This window comes from Trichechus manatus, unplaced genomic scaffold, assembly GCF_000243295.1.
Source record: "Trichechus manatus latirostris isolate Lorelei unplaced genomic scaffold, TriManLat1.0 scaffold00025, whole genome shotgun sequence".
NCBI lineage: Eukaryota > Metazoa > Chordata > Mammalia > Sirenia > Trichechidae > Trichechus > Trichechus manatus.
In genome coordinates this window covers 3,853,303-3,868,133 of record NW_004443961.1, presented here as the reverse complement: position 1 = coordinate 3,868,133, position 14,831 = coordinate 3,853,303, and the positions used below count along the sequence as shown (strand labels likewise).

Sequence of the window (14,831 nt, the reverse complement as noted above, 5' to 3'; positions counted from 1 at the left end):
TGTTTTCCCAACGTTTCCAGCATGACCAGTAGATTCCATTTCTGTCTGTAACTTGACTGAGTCATTCACGTAGTGTTTTTTTTTTTTTTTTTTTTTTTTTAATAAATATGTTGTCATATTGGTTAAGGGCCTAGTCATTGTTGTGGACATTCATGTTTTTACAGTGATGTCATTGAACACAGTTTAACTTGTATAAAATGTCTGTCTACACGCAGCTCAAAATAGTTACACTGGTCACTTCTCAGCAATAGCTGCACCGAAGGAAAGAAATCATTTAGCTCTCCACGTGATAGAAATTCTTTAATTATGCTTGAATGTTTAGTCTTCATGAGTGATAAATTCTATTTTGTCTCTAGAATCTTCCATAGGTACATACTTTTTACCCTGTTGAAAGGACTGTCATTTTGAGCCTTGCAAATAGCAGTTCCCATGGACTGAATCGTTATTTACACATAAATAACAAAGAAGGCTCTTTTCATGGCCGTTTCTTACTACCTGGGTACCTCTGTGTGAAGACGAATTTTTGTCTTTTGAAAGAAAAATCTATGAGCAGTTACTTTTATGTTTCTGAAGAAGAAGCCATTGTATCTCGAACTGTGGCCATGTGGCGTTCAATCTTTGCAATTCAGGTAATTAATTCAGCGGTGACATCATACGGAATGTGTTCATTTTTCCATTTCAAATTCCTTTTCTCAGGGTTTGATGGTTAACTCATATTAAGAACACATTTTGAAAGACTCAGTTCTCGAAGACAGTTTTGTGCTCATTTTACCTTTTTCCCCCTTCAGTCTTAGCATCCTGAGAGCAGAATTTTATGTGCAGGGGCTGCTACCCAGCCTCCTGCAACAGGGAAGACCGATCCTTGTCAATGGTTTTGATCCAGACTCTGTTGATTGGTCAGTTGATCTTTATTGACAATTGCACAGTTGACTGATATTTAGCTGAGTAAAAGACATGGTGAAGGATACGAGTAGTGTAGTGTAGCACTGTGTTATTTAATCCTTACTTTTTCATAAAGCTAAAAATGTTCAATTTTTAGACTTTTTTTTTTTTTGTCTTTCTTCATCACAGCTATTTTTTTGGTACTTGTTTTACTTTGGCTGTTTAACTCTTATCTGTACTTTCAGCCATTCTTTGTAGATGCTGGGCAGGCAAATAATCTAAATGCTTTTACACTTCCTCTTTTTTTTAAAACCGTGACCCACCATAAAATACATCTTTTCATCTTATGCAGGACACACGACATATGCATACAGATAATCAGACAGGTGTACCCATAAACTGAAATAGAATACTTGACTTTTCCTACATTTGATGCAGTGTCATAGCTTCAAGCCTATTCTAGTCTGTTCTATTTCACTGAAAAATGCTTTATTCACTGAATAATTGATTCCATGGCCCACTGATGGGTTTCAACCCACAGTTTGAAAAACTCTGCTAAATTTACAAAGAGTACTTTGTTAAGCTGTGATCTAGGAACCAGGCATATTTTTACCTAGACCAGGCTGATGTGTCAGACAGTTGTCTTTCTGAACTATTAATGTTTGTCTTCAAAATCTTTTTGGTCCCAGGTTCACTCATGGTTTATGTGTTTCTTACAGCTGGCCAAGGTAATCCTTTAATTATCTTCCCCTCCCTGGCCATTTTTGATAGGCCTACAGTTTTCTAGACCTTTCTGTACTCCTTGATGAGTTAATGACTGGGGCAAAGTAAATGAACCACTTGTTTACTGCTCTTAAGGTAGTAAGCCAGGAGGGTGGGAGAGTTACATAGATGCACCGAAGGGTGGCAAGAGGATTCTAAGAGAGCCTACTGAACTTTAGTGTTGCCCTCCAGCAGTGTTTTCCAGAAGGCCTGAATTTCTTCCAGCAATCTGTAATCACCAGCATTGTGTGGAAGTTTCTTAATGCTGCTCCTGATTGTTAAGTTAGAATCGTCTAACTAGAGAATAAGTTGCTGAAGTGGATTTGGTCATTCCTTCTTTTCCACTCCCACCTGCATTCTTACCTTTTTCCTTTCTCTTCTCCTTCCTTCTTCCTTCCTTTCCTTTCTTCTGTGACCCATCCCTATTTACTGCCCATATTTTGAATATCGTAGCCATTAACTTAGATTCAAAAGGGCACTGCTGAGTATTTCATTCCATAAGCCTAGGGAGGATTATTTTCATTTTTAAGAAGATTTTGTAAAATATGAGAAAAGAAATTAAAATGTGTGTCTCTAATTAGATAATTAAGAGGTTGAGTCCACAGATAAAACAGTGTCAGAGCTTCTATTGGTAGGATTCATAATGTTCGTTATATTATTTTTTTTCTGAGTAATCCTTGGAAGAAGGGCCTTGAATTTCTGGAAGGACCACAAGTTTGTCTTCATATTTTTAATTGGTATAACTCAGAACTAAGCCTTTTTGACTTCATCTTATCAGTGATTATATTGCTTGAGTAACATCCTGTAGAACTTAGTGTTCAGAATAAATATGTTAATATTCTTGGAATTACCAAGATTAGACCCTGTTGTTGTTGCTTGCTGTCCAGTCGGCTTTGAATCATGGTGAACTGATGTATAACAGAAGGATGCATTGCCTGGTCCTATGCCATCTTCATGATTGTTGGTATGTTTGAGTCCGTTGTTGGGGCTATTGTGTCAATCCGTATCATTGAGAATTTCCCTTATTTTTGCTGACCCTCTACTTTACTAAAGGTAGGCCTTGGGAAAATCAAATGAACGTATGGTCTATATGCACTGGGTACTACGTATAACCCCCTAGGTTTCTGTCTGCATCTCAGTAATAAGGGATTATCTCAGTCCTGTTTCTCTGTAACTTCTGTCGTAAATTCTGTGACTTTGTCAGTTTCACTGAAGAAAGTTATGAAACTACAGACGTGATGGACTATACCTTGTTGCGGGTCACTTTATCATCATAGAATTCCCCCCAGTTTCAATTTTGAGATGTGATATTGTGTACATCCAATGCATTTCCTCCGTAATATCCTCCAGCTTCCAGGCATATGTTTGCACTTTCCTCTCTTTAAAATTGCAGACAAGAATCATTTTGATTTATTGGTGACATCTAATATAGCTGTGTTTATATTGTTGCCAATAAAATGAGTTCCATGATTGGGTTTTGTTTATACAATCTTTTCTGAGGAGCCAGTCACCTGTGTTAGGACAAGGTACATTCTGCTTATTAAAATGAACTCTTGGGATCTAAGAACATTCAGCTCTCTCTGTCCTCGATTAGAATTGCAAAATGTGCTTCACACTGCAGCTGTGCATGAGAATAACTTATATTATCTGTCAATAGGCTTTTTGTTTTTATATTCTTCTGGCTCCAAAAGCTTTAGTAAGTGAAGCCGTCAGGAATGGCTTGGGCCTGTTAGCGATCAAGGCAGTGACATTGAAAAAGACAGTGTTAATGAAATTATACAATCATTAACCCAAAGGGAAAGAATAAAAGGAATCAATAATGCTTGGGGACGGATTAACTAGTAAGCAAGGTATGCACGGGTTTACTTGCGTTTACTTACTAATCTCCCTGCAGATTAGTAAGTAAACACAAGTAAACCCGTGCGTACCTTGCTTACTGGGTAATTGCCCCGATAGAGCTCTGTTTTAGATGGCTTAGACGTATGTGTGTGTGTATATATATATATATATGTAATATGAAACTGACTCAGGAGCAGTTTGCTGGCCCGTATTTTGTGCCTCATTATCGGGTTTTCTTTGCAGGATCAGAAATGCGTGTAGCGTAAGGAATGGAAAATGTAACAAAGGCTAAATGTAGCCTAAGGAAATGAAATGATGTATGAAAATTAATAATTAACTGGCTCATCAGATGAATTATGACTCCAGATGAGTGTGTTAATGATATTGACCACGAAAGGGCTTTGGGCTGTAAATAGGTATTATGGAACTTGTGCTTTGACAATGTTCTTGAATGGGTGAGTTCACATTGCTTTTCGCTTGTTTAATCTTTTCATCCACGAGGGGAAGTACCTGGAGCCCGGGACAGGAGGTAGAGTCATGATTTTATATTTTGGTGAAAGGCCTTGTTTTCCCAGAAAACGGGTGAAATTATTCAACAGGTTTGTGTCTTCGTTTCCTGAAGGGTTAAGCAACTCCTTCTCTGACCAGGCTGCCACGAGTGTTTATGTGTTTTAAGAGTTTGAACATAGTCAAACGGGAAGATTTATTGACTTGCGTGTTGACTCATTTGACTCATAGCAGAATGAACATTTTCGTTGTTTGAACCAGTGGTATATTAAAAATCGAAATATGTTTAATATGTTAGCTCCAGAAAGTCCTCAGATTTGTACTTCTGTATACTCCTTGCGTTGTTTTTTTTGGTGGTAACTTGTGGTAGAGTAGATTTCTGGGTGGTGAAAACATTTTGTGCTCAGCTACTAATCTTCAGGTTGGCAGTTCATATCCACCCAGTGGTGCCATGAAAGAAAGTCCTGGCAGTCTGCTTCCATAAAGATCACAGCCAAGAAAACCTTGCGGAGCCCAGTTCTACTCTGTAACACACGGTGTCGCCATGAGTGGGAATTGACTCAATGGCAACGAGTTTTGTTTTTGTGTTTTTTGCGGGGGAGAATGGTTGGGGGACAGAAGAGAAAATAATACTGGAGATCTTGATCAAGTTTTTTAAATAAAAAATTGTTCTTTCAAATCCTACCAGTTGGATTTTTGACCAACAAGTTCCTGCTACTTATTAGTTGTGATTTTACTTCTTAGCAATGCATTGTAAAATTTAATCCTAAAATTCGTTTTGGTTGGTAGGGGCTGTCTTTCAGCACAGTGCTGGTGAGAGTGCCTTCTCATTTGCTCTAGGTCTGGTGGAGTAGAGGCTGCTGTTATTTTTCCTTCTGTGTCTACTCAGCTCCAGTAAATTTAAATGCCACAGGTGTAAAATGGACACAGATATCCTGCATCATAATAAATAGGTATTTTTGATCATTTTCCCTATCTAAATTATCTGGAATAATAGACTTTCAAGAGACCTTAGTGGTTATTGCCAGCCTCCCCATTTTACAGATAAGAAAACTATGTAACTTCTAGAGAAGTTATAAACGATTTTCCAGGAGTACAACTCAGGTATACTGACTTCTCATCGAGGGCTCTTTCACTCTGACTCAGTGAGGATGTCTTTCTTAAAGTTGAGTGTTTATTCCTTTTTTGTTACCAAGTGGATTTAGGATTACAGTATATCTGATCATACGACCTAGCTAAAAAGTATATAAAAATATCACACAGGTAGTCTCTGACTTATGATGGGGCTCCATTCCGATGACGCCGTTGTAAGTCAGTTCTGAGATAAGTCGAATACCTTTTTTTCATTATTGCCTTTTATTATCAATGTCTTTATAAGTCCGATCTTTCAACGTCTGCAGGTAAACATCTGAGAATGATGACATCAGCAAATTACACACTGCAACATTGTATGTATTACATATTACTAACGATAAGATGTACCGAAGGAAAGGAAACCAGACGGTTTTTAAGTGCGTTTGTCATAATGCAAATGCGTCAAGGACTGCCTGTAATTTGAATAGATTACGTTGATTTTTAAGTTTTGATGTTTTATACTTGATTCCTTGGGTGGCGCAAACGATTCACACACTAGACTGCTAACCGAACGGTTGGAGGTTTGAGTCCACCCAGCGGCGCCTCTGAAGAAAGCCCTGGTGATCTGCTTCTGAAAAATCAGCCATTGAAAACCTTATGGAGCACAGTTCTCTGACACACATGGGGTCACCGTGAGTCAGAGTTGACTTGACGGCAACTGGTTGGAAAATCTGGTGGCATAATTAATGTGGAAACTGGAATATTAGGCATATTTTTGCATATAATTAAAAAGAACTTGTCTTTGGAGACTGGTTTTTCTCTGCTCACATGCCATTGACCTGTTGGTTTTTCTTTACGGTATTAATCACTTTACTTTCTGACTGATGCTTTTCAGTAATAAAATTGAAGCACTTTTTTTGTTGTTGTTTTTACTTTCAACTGAAAGCTATTTAAAGAGGAGTGCAGTTTATAAAAAATAAATATCCCATTCAAGACAGGCAGGTGTGAGTGTCTGATGCCTAATTAAACTCTCAGCGCTTTAATTATTTTTCCTTCTTGCAAACTCACCTTCTTAATGATCTAACCTAGTGCTAAGGTGCCTGCTTATGTTTTTATCCAGGTTTTTGATGAGAATTCCTGCTTGTATGTGATCTTGCTGCCAAAAATGACTCCCTTGTTTTTAAAAACCTGGAAAAGGGCACAGTCTGCAAATCTGCAGACACTTGTCACTTGGACCATGGTCTTAGTGACTCATAATTCTAGTCTTGTTGGATGATTCTTCATTTTAAACAAATTACCAATAGAACATATTTCTTTTGCCATTTCGTTTTAGGGAGGGGTTGGTGTTGAGTGAGTGCTTTCTTCTGCAGAGCTCAGAATGCTCACTTTTATCAATGAGCGAGGAATAGATGGCCAGTATTATCTATAAATCTGTCTTGGAAGAAGTACAGCCAGAATGCTCCTTAGAAGTGAGGATGTGGGACTTCATCTCACGTACTTTGGACATGTTACAGGAGGGCCAGTCCGTGGAGAAGGATATCATGCTTGGTAAAGCAGAGGGTCAGCGAAAAAGAGGAAGACCCTCAACAAGATGGACTGACGCTGGCTGCAACAATGGACTCAAGCATAACAATGATTGTGAGGATGGCACAGGACCGGGCAGGGTTTCATTCTGTTGTACAGGGGCTCGCTATGAGTTGGAATCTGTTTGATGGCTCCTCATAACAACAACATTATTTAGCAATGGGAGCCCTGGTGGCACAACAGTTAAGCACTTGGCTGCTAACTGAAAGGTTGGCGGTTTGAACCGACCCAGTGTCTTCACAGGAAGAAAGACCTGGCGATCTGCTTTCATAAAGATTACAGCCCAGAAAACTCGATGAGGCCGTACTACTCTGTCACATGGAGTCACTATGAGTGTGAATTGACTTGGTGACACCCAACAACACTATCTAGTAAAGCACACTACCAGTGAGTCAACAGATCGGCTGGTAACATAGTCGAGTTCTGCTATGTGGAACAGCTGACAAGGCATTGGAATTTTTCCAGTGCAGAAATCTTACAACCAGTCTGACACCAGGGTCTCTCTCTTATTGTTTCATACTCAAACTTGAATGATGCCAGTTTGGATAACCTGGATTTACTTGTTCGTGTTCATTCTTGGGGACTGTAGTAGAGGGGAGGGCAGGAGGGAGACCTGACTTAGAGGCGTGCTGTTGAGAATTTTTTAGGATAAGATGGTATGCCAGGATTAAAAGTCACAGACTGATAGGAACCTTAGTAAAATGAAGAATTGAGAAAAATGAAAAAAAAAAAATTTCCAAATTTTATATTGTTAATAATTTTTGAAGTTCCTCTATATGGGAATGCACAATAAGCTTTGCTGAAGGTAGAGTGAGTGCTTGACTTGAAAATTAAGATATTTTTGATTTTCTAAAATGATAAAAGAAGAAACTTCTTGTAAGAAGTTTGCCCTCATGGACAGTTTTTTCCTTGATGATTTATGATGTCGGTGATGAGGGAGTTGAGGTGAAAATATTTGTCCAAGACATAGAGAGAATCCTACAGAAAAAGTAGCAATAATCCAATTGAGGCTCTCTGGCTTCTACTGAAGAAGCTCTGGTGGTGCACTGGTTAAAGCGCTCAGCTGCTAACTGAAGGGTCGGTGGTTCAAACCCACCGGCAGCTCCTTGGGAGAAAGCCCTCGTGATCTGCTCCTGTAAAGATAACAGCCTTGGACACCCTATGGGGCAGTTGTACTCTGTCGTATAGGGTCATTATGAGTTGGGATCCACACAATGGCTGTGGGATGGGTTGGGCTCCTGCCGCTTTGCTCTCAGTCCTCATTTCCTGTGTTTGTTCAGCCTTGGCTTCTTTCCATGGCTCTCAAGTCTCTAGAAGAGAACAGAGATCGTGGTTGTGTCTGTCATACGTTTGGAGTGGTGGCACTGCCATGGCACTTAGTCACCTTATTGCGTATATTTTGGGGGGTTATTGGTCAAGGCAATGTTCTGTTACGATCCACAGGATTTTTGTTGGCTAATTTTCAGAAGTAGATCACCAGGCTTTTCTTCCAAGTCCATCTTAATCTGGAAGCTCTGCTGGAACCCGTTTACCATGAGACCCTGCTGGTATTGGAAATACTGGTGGCATAGCTTGATCATGAAGATGGCGCAGGATGGGGCAACATTTCATTCTGTTAAACATAAGCTTGCCATGAGTGGGAGCTGACTCAGCGGCAACTAACAACAACATTGGTCAAGGCAGAGAAGGGTCTTCCGTAATGATTTAGAACCAAGAAGTACTGCCATCATCACGTATTGGTGGATGATGTGTCCTGTGGTCACATCAGTACTTCTTGTTTCCCCCTGCCATGTGAGGATGTGGTGTAGGAAGCTTCATGGGACTGTGGCCGGTTTACCATATTTGGTGCGTGGTGAACATCCTGGACAGCTCAGTTTTAGAAGTGCTGTCTTTCCTTATAAGGAGTCCTGGTGGTGGCAGTGGTTAAGTGCATGGCTGCTAACCAGAAGGTTGGCAGCTCGAACTCACCCAGCGGCTCTGCAGGAGAAAGACCTGATGAGTAAAGATTACAGCTCTGGAACCCCTATGAGGCAGGTCTACCCTGTCCTATAGGGTTGCTATGAGTAGGAATCAACTCTACAGCTGTAGGTTTGGTTTTGGTCTTTCCTTATGCTTCCATAAGGTGTTTTTCATAGCCCTTTCACTTTTGTAGGCTCTTCATGGAAGGTGACGGTATTATGGTGCTGGTTCTATTTCCATCCCCACAGCTCACATCAATCTGGAACCAAGACTCTTATGCTCCTGTGAATGCCTACCAACCTTTGTGTAAACCATATTCCCAGGTCCAGGTTTGTATCTTTTGTTAAGTGCAAAAGATTGCTTGTAGAGTGCAAATAAGAGATGACTTTGTTGTTGTTGATAGTTTCTGTTGAGTCAGCTCTGGCTTATGGTGACCTGATGTATAAAAAACCCAACCCATTGCCGTGGAGTGGATGCCAACTCATAGCGACCTTATAGGACTGAGTAGAATTGCTCCATAGGGTTTCCAAGGCTGTAAATCTTTACAGAAGCAGACTGCCGCGTCTTTAACCTGTGGAGTGACTGGTGGGTTTGAACTGCCGACCGTTTGGTTAGCAGCCAAATGCTTTAACCAATGCACCACCAAGGCTCGACCTTATGTATGGCAGAATGCAGTGTTGCCCAGTCCTGTGCCATCTTCATGATTGTTGGTTTGATTGAGGCCATTGTTGTGGCTGTTGTCTGCATTTTGATTGTTTACTGGGGCCTTTGAAGCATTGGTCTCACAGCTCATGAAGGTTATGCTTTTGGGTTTCCCAAGACCTACTTGCAGCAAAAATAAACTAGTAGGGACAGATCCTCTAGAGAGCAAACTATGTTTTGTTTTGTAAGCTCACCGGAAGACTGGCTACAGTTGCATGAGCATTGTGTTGAGAAGGGTTCGGTGGTAAACACAATGATGTGGTGACCATATCTTGGTTATCTAGTGCTGTTGTAACAGAAATACCACACGTGGGTGGCTTCAACAAGCAGAAATATACTTTCTCACCGTGTAGGAGGCTAGCAGTGTGAACTCAGGACCCTGGCTTTAGGGGGAAGCTCGCTCTCTGTTGGCTCTGGGGGTAAGGTTCTGGGCTTTGTTAGCTTCTCTGTCTTGGTTCTTTGCAGATCTCGTGTGGCATGGCATCTCTCTTCCCCAACTGCTTTTTTTGCTGCTTGTTTAATCTGTTCTTTTAAATCTCAAAGGAGAGTGATTTAAAAAACACTTTACGCTAATACTGCCTCATTAACATAACAAAGAAAACCCTATTCTCAAATTGGATTTTAACCACAGGTGTAACCTTTTGCCTTTGAGTTGATTGTGACTCCTAGCTACCCTATAGCACAGAGTAGAACTGCCCCATACAGTTCCCAAGGCTGTAATCTTTACGGAAGCACATTGCTACATCTTCCTGCGAAGCGCTGACCATTTGGTTAGCAGCCGAGTGCTTAATCACTGTGTCACTAGGGCTCCTTAACCACAGGTGTAGGGGTTAGGATTTCCAGCACATGTTTTTAGGGGACACAGTTCAATCCGTAGCAGACCATATTCCATATCTACCATGACTGTCATTGCAGGGAATGGCAGGGAAGGGTGCCTGCCACTGAGCCATGCATTCCATGCCCCTGCGCTGCATGCAAGGCTGTTTTGTACGAGTGCTTCTTTCTTCTTGACATGAATGCTCCACGGGTTGAAAACTCACTCTACCGTATTTTCGTTTTTACTTTAAAAAACGCCTGCCTTTATTTTTTCGAACAGGCTCTGACCCACACCATGGATAACGTCCTGGACTTGGCCTGAAGGGCGTGGGTCGTGCCGTTGGAGACTGACTATCCTGGCTACAGGTTGTTCAGAATGAATGGAAGGGCATGCGGCATGAATCTGCACCGGACGTCAGGAGCCCCTCAGGGGCCCGGGATGATCAGTGGCCCCCACATTCCTCCCCTCCGCGCCCACTCGGGGACTCCTGGCCCCTCGTCTTGTGGCAGCTCACCAAGCCCTGCTCTCGGCAGCCTCGCTAACAGCCTCCATCTCAAGATGCCCTCGGGAGGAGGGATGGCCCCTCCAGGCAACATGGCCGAGAGCGCCATCCACCTGCCGGCCCTGAGTCCCCGGAGACAAGTGCTGACCAATGGCAAGCCTCGGTTCCAGGTCACGCAGGCCGGGGGCATGGCGGGGCCGCACCCTTTAAAGCCCAAGCAGCAGGAATTTGGAAGGCCTTTTCCTCCAAATCTTGGGAAAGGTAGGACTGTCTTTCTGAGACCTTTGAAAAGTGGAAATTATTATTATTTTTTCTCTCCCTAGTCCTTTCTCTGCCAGCAAATCCTTTGGCAAATACATGATTTAGTGTCAAAGTCAGTGGTCTCAATGACATTATAGCTTGCTCCGTAGAGGTTGGGGGCGCACGTGCGGGTGTGAGGGTGAGAGGACCGCAGTGGTAAATGCTGCCTGTGAACAGGTGACACCTCGTGGATCTGTGAAACAGAGAGGAAGGTAAGATAGCAAGATCAGAAATGGGGAGGAAAGGGGGGTGGTCCTGGTGGAAGGGCAAGGTCAAGTTTAACAAGATGCTGCCCTCTTGTTCACCAGGGGCTGGAAGCTAGGTCATAGTGCTAGTTGGGTGCTAGAAGAAAGGTGTTGTTTGGAAGGAAAATGTTAAAAAAAAAAAAAAAGTAGTTTTAACAGCCATTAAATGAGAAATTAGTACATATAAAGAGAAAAAATTATTTTAAGAGCAGAACATATAATTTTTATGAGATAGTAACAAGAGGGAACCAAGTTAGAAGAGAATAATGAAAAGATGTATTTTGTACTTGTGCAGAACTAGAAAACTTGGGTTAATTTGAAACGCAGAGAGGTTGTGCTTTTTAATTCTGTAGTATTTGAATTACTGTGTATTTTTAATTAAAGAATAATTGTTCGAGAATAGCAAATTATTTGAATGACGCACTCTGTTTAGAAACTGGTGTTGACTTAATGAGGCTATATTGCAAATGATACATGTACTTAGACTAGCAGAGAGGGGGCATGCATCCCATGTAAAATACAGCTTTGTTATGAAAAATAGCAAAGCTATTAAGGTATTTTTAGCATTTAGTCTTGAATGTTGATATTCAAAGTACTTACACCACCAAGTAGAATTACTAGCATCCTTGTGAATAGCCACTCACCCAGTTAATTATGGTGCATAATAATTTATAACAGGCAAGTAGCCAGAAAGTTATTTGTTTTAGTGTCTGTGTATTTCTCTGTAGGGAGAAGATGGTAGAAACGAACAGATGAAAAAAAAAAAAAGTAAAACAAAACAGCCAAATGTATATGTAGCTGATTTTTTCTTCTCTTCCCCTCCTCCTCTTTCCCTCCTCCTGTCCTTTTTAATTTTTTTTGTCTAGGTTTGGTTTTGAGTTGTTTTTATTTCTTAGAGATACTGCTATTTAGTGTAAGTACAGGAAAAAGTTTCCCTGGGGGCTGCATCTAAAATGGCTATGTTATCATCAGGTTGCCATGTTGTCTGCGTGGCCAGCTAAGTCCGTCAATGTTAGCTCATGAGCTTGAATTTTCGGGAACTGAGTCCCAGTAAAATCTTTCAGCTCATGCTTGACTAGTGAACCGTAGAATGCTTTTCTATATGTGAATACTGACTGACAATAATAATGGTGCTAATATTGATAACTTGCACTTGTTACGTCATAACTGAGCATGTGTCAGGCGCCGTAGTAAATGCTTTCCACCCACAGTCTCAGTGGGTCCTCACAACAGCCTGTGAGTTTGTGCTCTTGTTGATTTAACTGATAAGGGAACCAAGGTCTAGAAAGGATGAGTAACTTGTCCAGGGTGGCCAGCTAGTAAGACGTTTGGGAGTTACTACTTTGGTTGTGACCAGAAGTGGTTATAATTATAATCATTGTTTAAAAAAAGAAAGCATCAGATACCAAAAACACAAAGCCAGACCCGTCGCCGTTGAGTCGATTCCAACTGATAGCGACTTTATAGGACAGACTAGAATTGCTCCATAGGGTTTCCAAGGCTGTCATCTTTAAAGAAGCAGACTTTGCCACATCTTTCTCCCATGGTGCAGCTAGTAAAAGAAAAAAAAAAATGCTTCAGATACTTATCGGATAGTGAACTCTTCGGATCAATACATCTTGGAACTCATATAAAAAATAGTAGTTTCATTTCTCTGCTTTTTGAGTTTCTGGCTCCCTGCTCACCTTCCTAGCTTATGGGGCCTGTTCTGGATCTACACAGTTGGGACATGCCTGGGCATGGATAAGCGGTCAGGACCTTGGCCTTGCAGCTTGGATACCACCAGTGCACTACTTGGTGCTAGAAGTGGCTGGATGTGTCCCTTTCAGATTCTGGGTGACAGTTCCTAAACTAAGCCAATACCTGGCTGAGAATGGTGATCTAGGACTGTTTGAACTTCATCCAGTCATCTACTCAAAAAATAATTCTTGACCATATGTTATGGGCAAGCCACGATAGCCAATGAAACACAGTCTTTGCCCTCAAGGAGTTGGAGGATTCACACAAGTAAACGGGCAGTTAAAACAAAGCACGGTAAGGGCTGTGATAGGGATTCACTTAGGGTAGTGTAGTGTTTGAAAGGGGTTCCTAGCTCATGGTGGATGGATGGTTCTGGGAGGAGAGTAGGGTACCTAGGCTGACACCTGAAGGGTGAGGAGCTAGTCTTGTAGATGCGCGAAGTGTGTGTCCTGTGTGTGTGTATATATTTGTGTGTGTCTGCATGTGAAGGGGGATGTCTGGAACTCATTCTGGGTAGGGTTAGGGTTAGGATAAGGATCAAAGTACACACAAGACCTGGAGGGGAGAGAGCAGGGCGCACTCCACAGACTTCCACCTGGTTCCACGTGGTTGGACATCTATATAGAAGGGTGGAAGCTGTGTTAAGAGATGGAGCTGGAGAAGAACAAGCCGAACCCAGATGAAGGGTCATGAATGACACGCTGAGGAGTTTGTATTTATCTTGAGGACACTGGTGGCCTGTTGAAGGGCTGTAACCTCAGAGAGAATGCCATACGCTTAAGCTTAATGTTGACGTTTCCCCCTGGCTTTGCCATTGCTTTCCCACGTGTGTTGACAATGCCATGACTCACATGGATAAGTACGAAAGAACCTGCTCTGTGGGGGCATCACTGCTTTAGGGCAAATGTAGTTCACATGGTGGCTAAGCAAATGCATTTTCTAACCCTTGAGGACTCAGGTGTGCTTGACCCAAGCCATGGTGTTTTCAGTTGCCTCATGTGGGTGTGAAAGCTGGATGATGAATAAGGAAGACTGAAGAATAGATGCCTTTGAATTATGGTGTTGGCGAAGAATATTGAATATACCATGGACTGCCAGAAGAGTGAACAAATCTGTCTTGGAAGAAGTACAGCCAGAATGCTCCTGAGAAGGATGGATGGCGAGACTTTGTCTCACATGCTTTGGACATGTTATCACGAGGGATCAGTCCCTGGAGAAAGACATCACACTTGATAAAGTAGAGGGTCAGCGAAAAAGAGGAAGACCCTCACTGAGATGGATTGACGCAGTGGCTGCAACAGTGGGCTCAAGCGTAACAACAATTGTGAGGATGGTGCAGGACCGGGCAGTGTTTTGTTCTGTTGTACGCAGGGTCACTATGAGTCAGAAGTGACTCAGCTGCACCTAACAACAATCCTTGAGAGTGGCTATACCAACTCTCAGGTGCTCAGTAGAGCTGTGTACATAGAAGAGAAGAGACCGAAGAATTGTCACACGAACACGCATCTGACTTGAGGCCTGGGAAGTTTCACTGGGAACCTCGTAACAAATACAAACCTGATAGTAATGTTTGTATTACTTAAGGACTGAGTTATCCATTGAAAACTCAAATAACAGTGGCCTTAATATCATAGGGCACAGTTCTCAAACAGTCACTAGGGCGCCACAGTGAACTCACGGGGCACCACAGAATATTTTAAATTTGAAGGGCGACATCTATTGAACACCAGGCAAACTCTGAGCCCGAGGAGGCTCACAGTTTATACATTAGCTTGCGCTATGCTCCTTTCGGAAACCCTGGTGGCGTAGTGGTTAAGAGCTGCGGCTACTAACCAAAAAGTCGGCAGTTCAAATCCACCAGGCGCTCCTTAGAAACCCTATGGGGGCTGTTCTAGTCTGTGCTGTAGGGTCGCTGTGA

At 42.0% G+C, this 14,831-nt stretch overlaps 1 protein-coding gene across 1 annotated transcript in view; it reads left to right on the top strand.

Annotated features, from left to right (window-relative positions):
- Positions 1-14,831, top strand: part of GLIS3 (GLIS family zinc finger 3) — a 549,271-nt gene that overhangs the window by 5,619 nt on the left and 528,821 nt on the right. The window contains exon 2 of the mRNA XM_023728586.1: positions 10,406-10,889. Coding sequence (XP_023584354.1) covers positions 10,502-10,889 — 388 coding nt within the window. The 5' untranslated portion in view covers positions 10,406-10,501. The remainder of the gene's footprint in view (positions 1-10,405; positions 10,890-14,831) is intronic.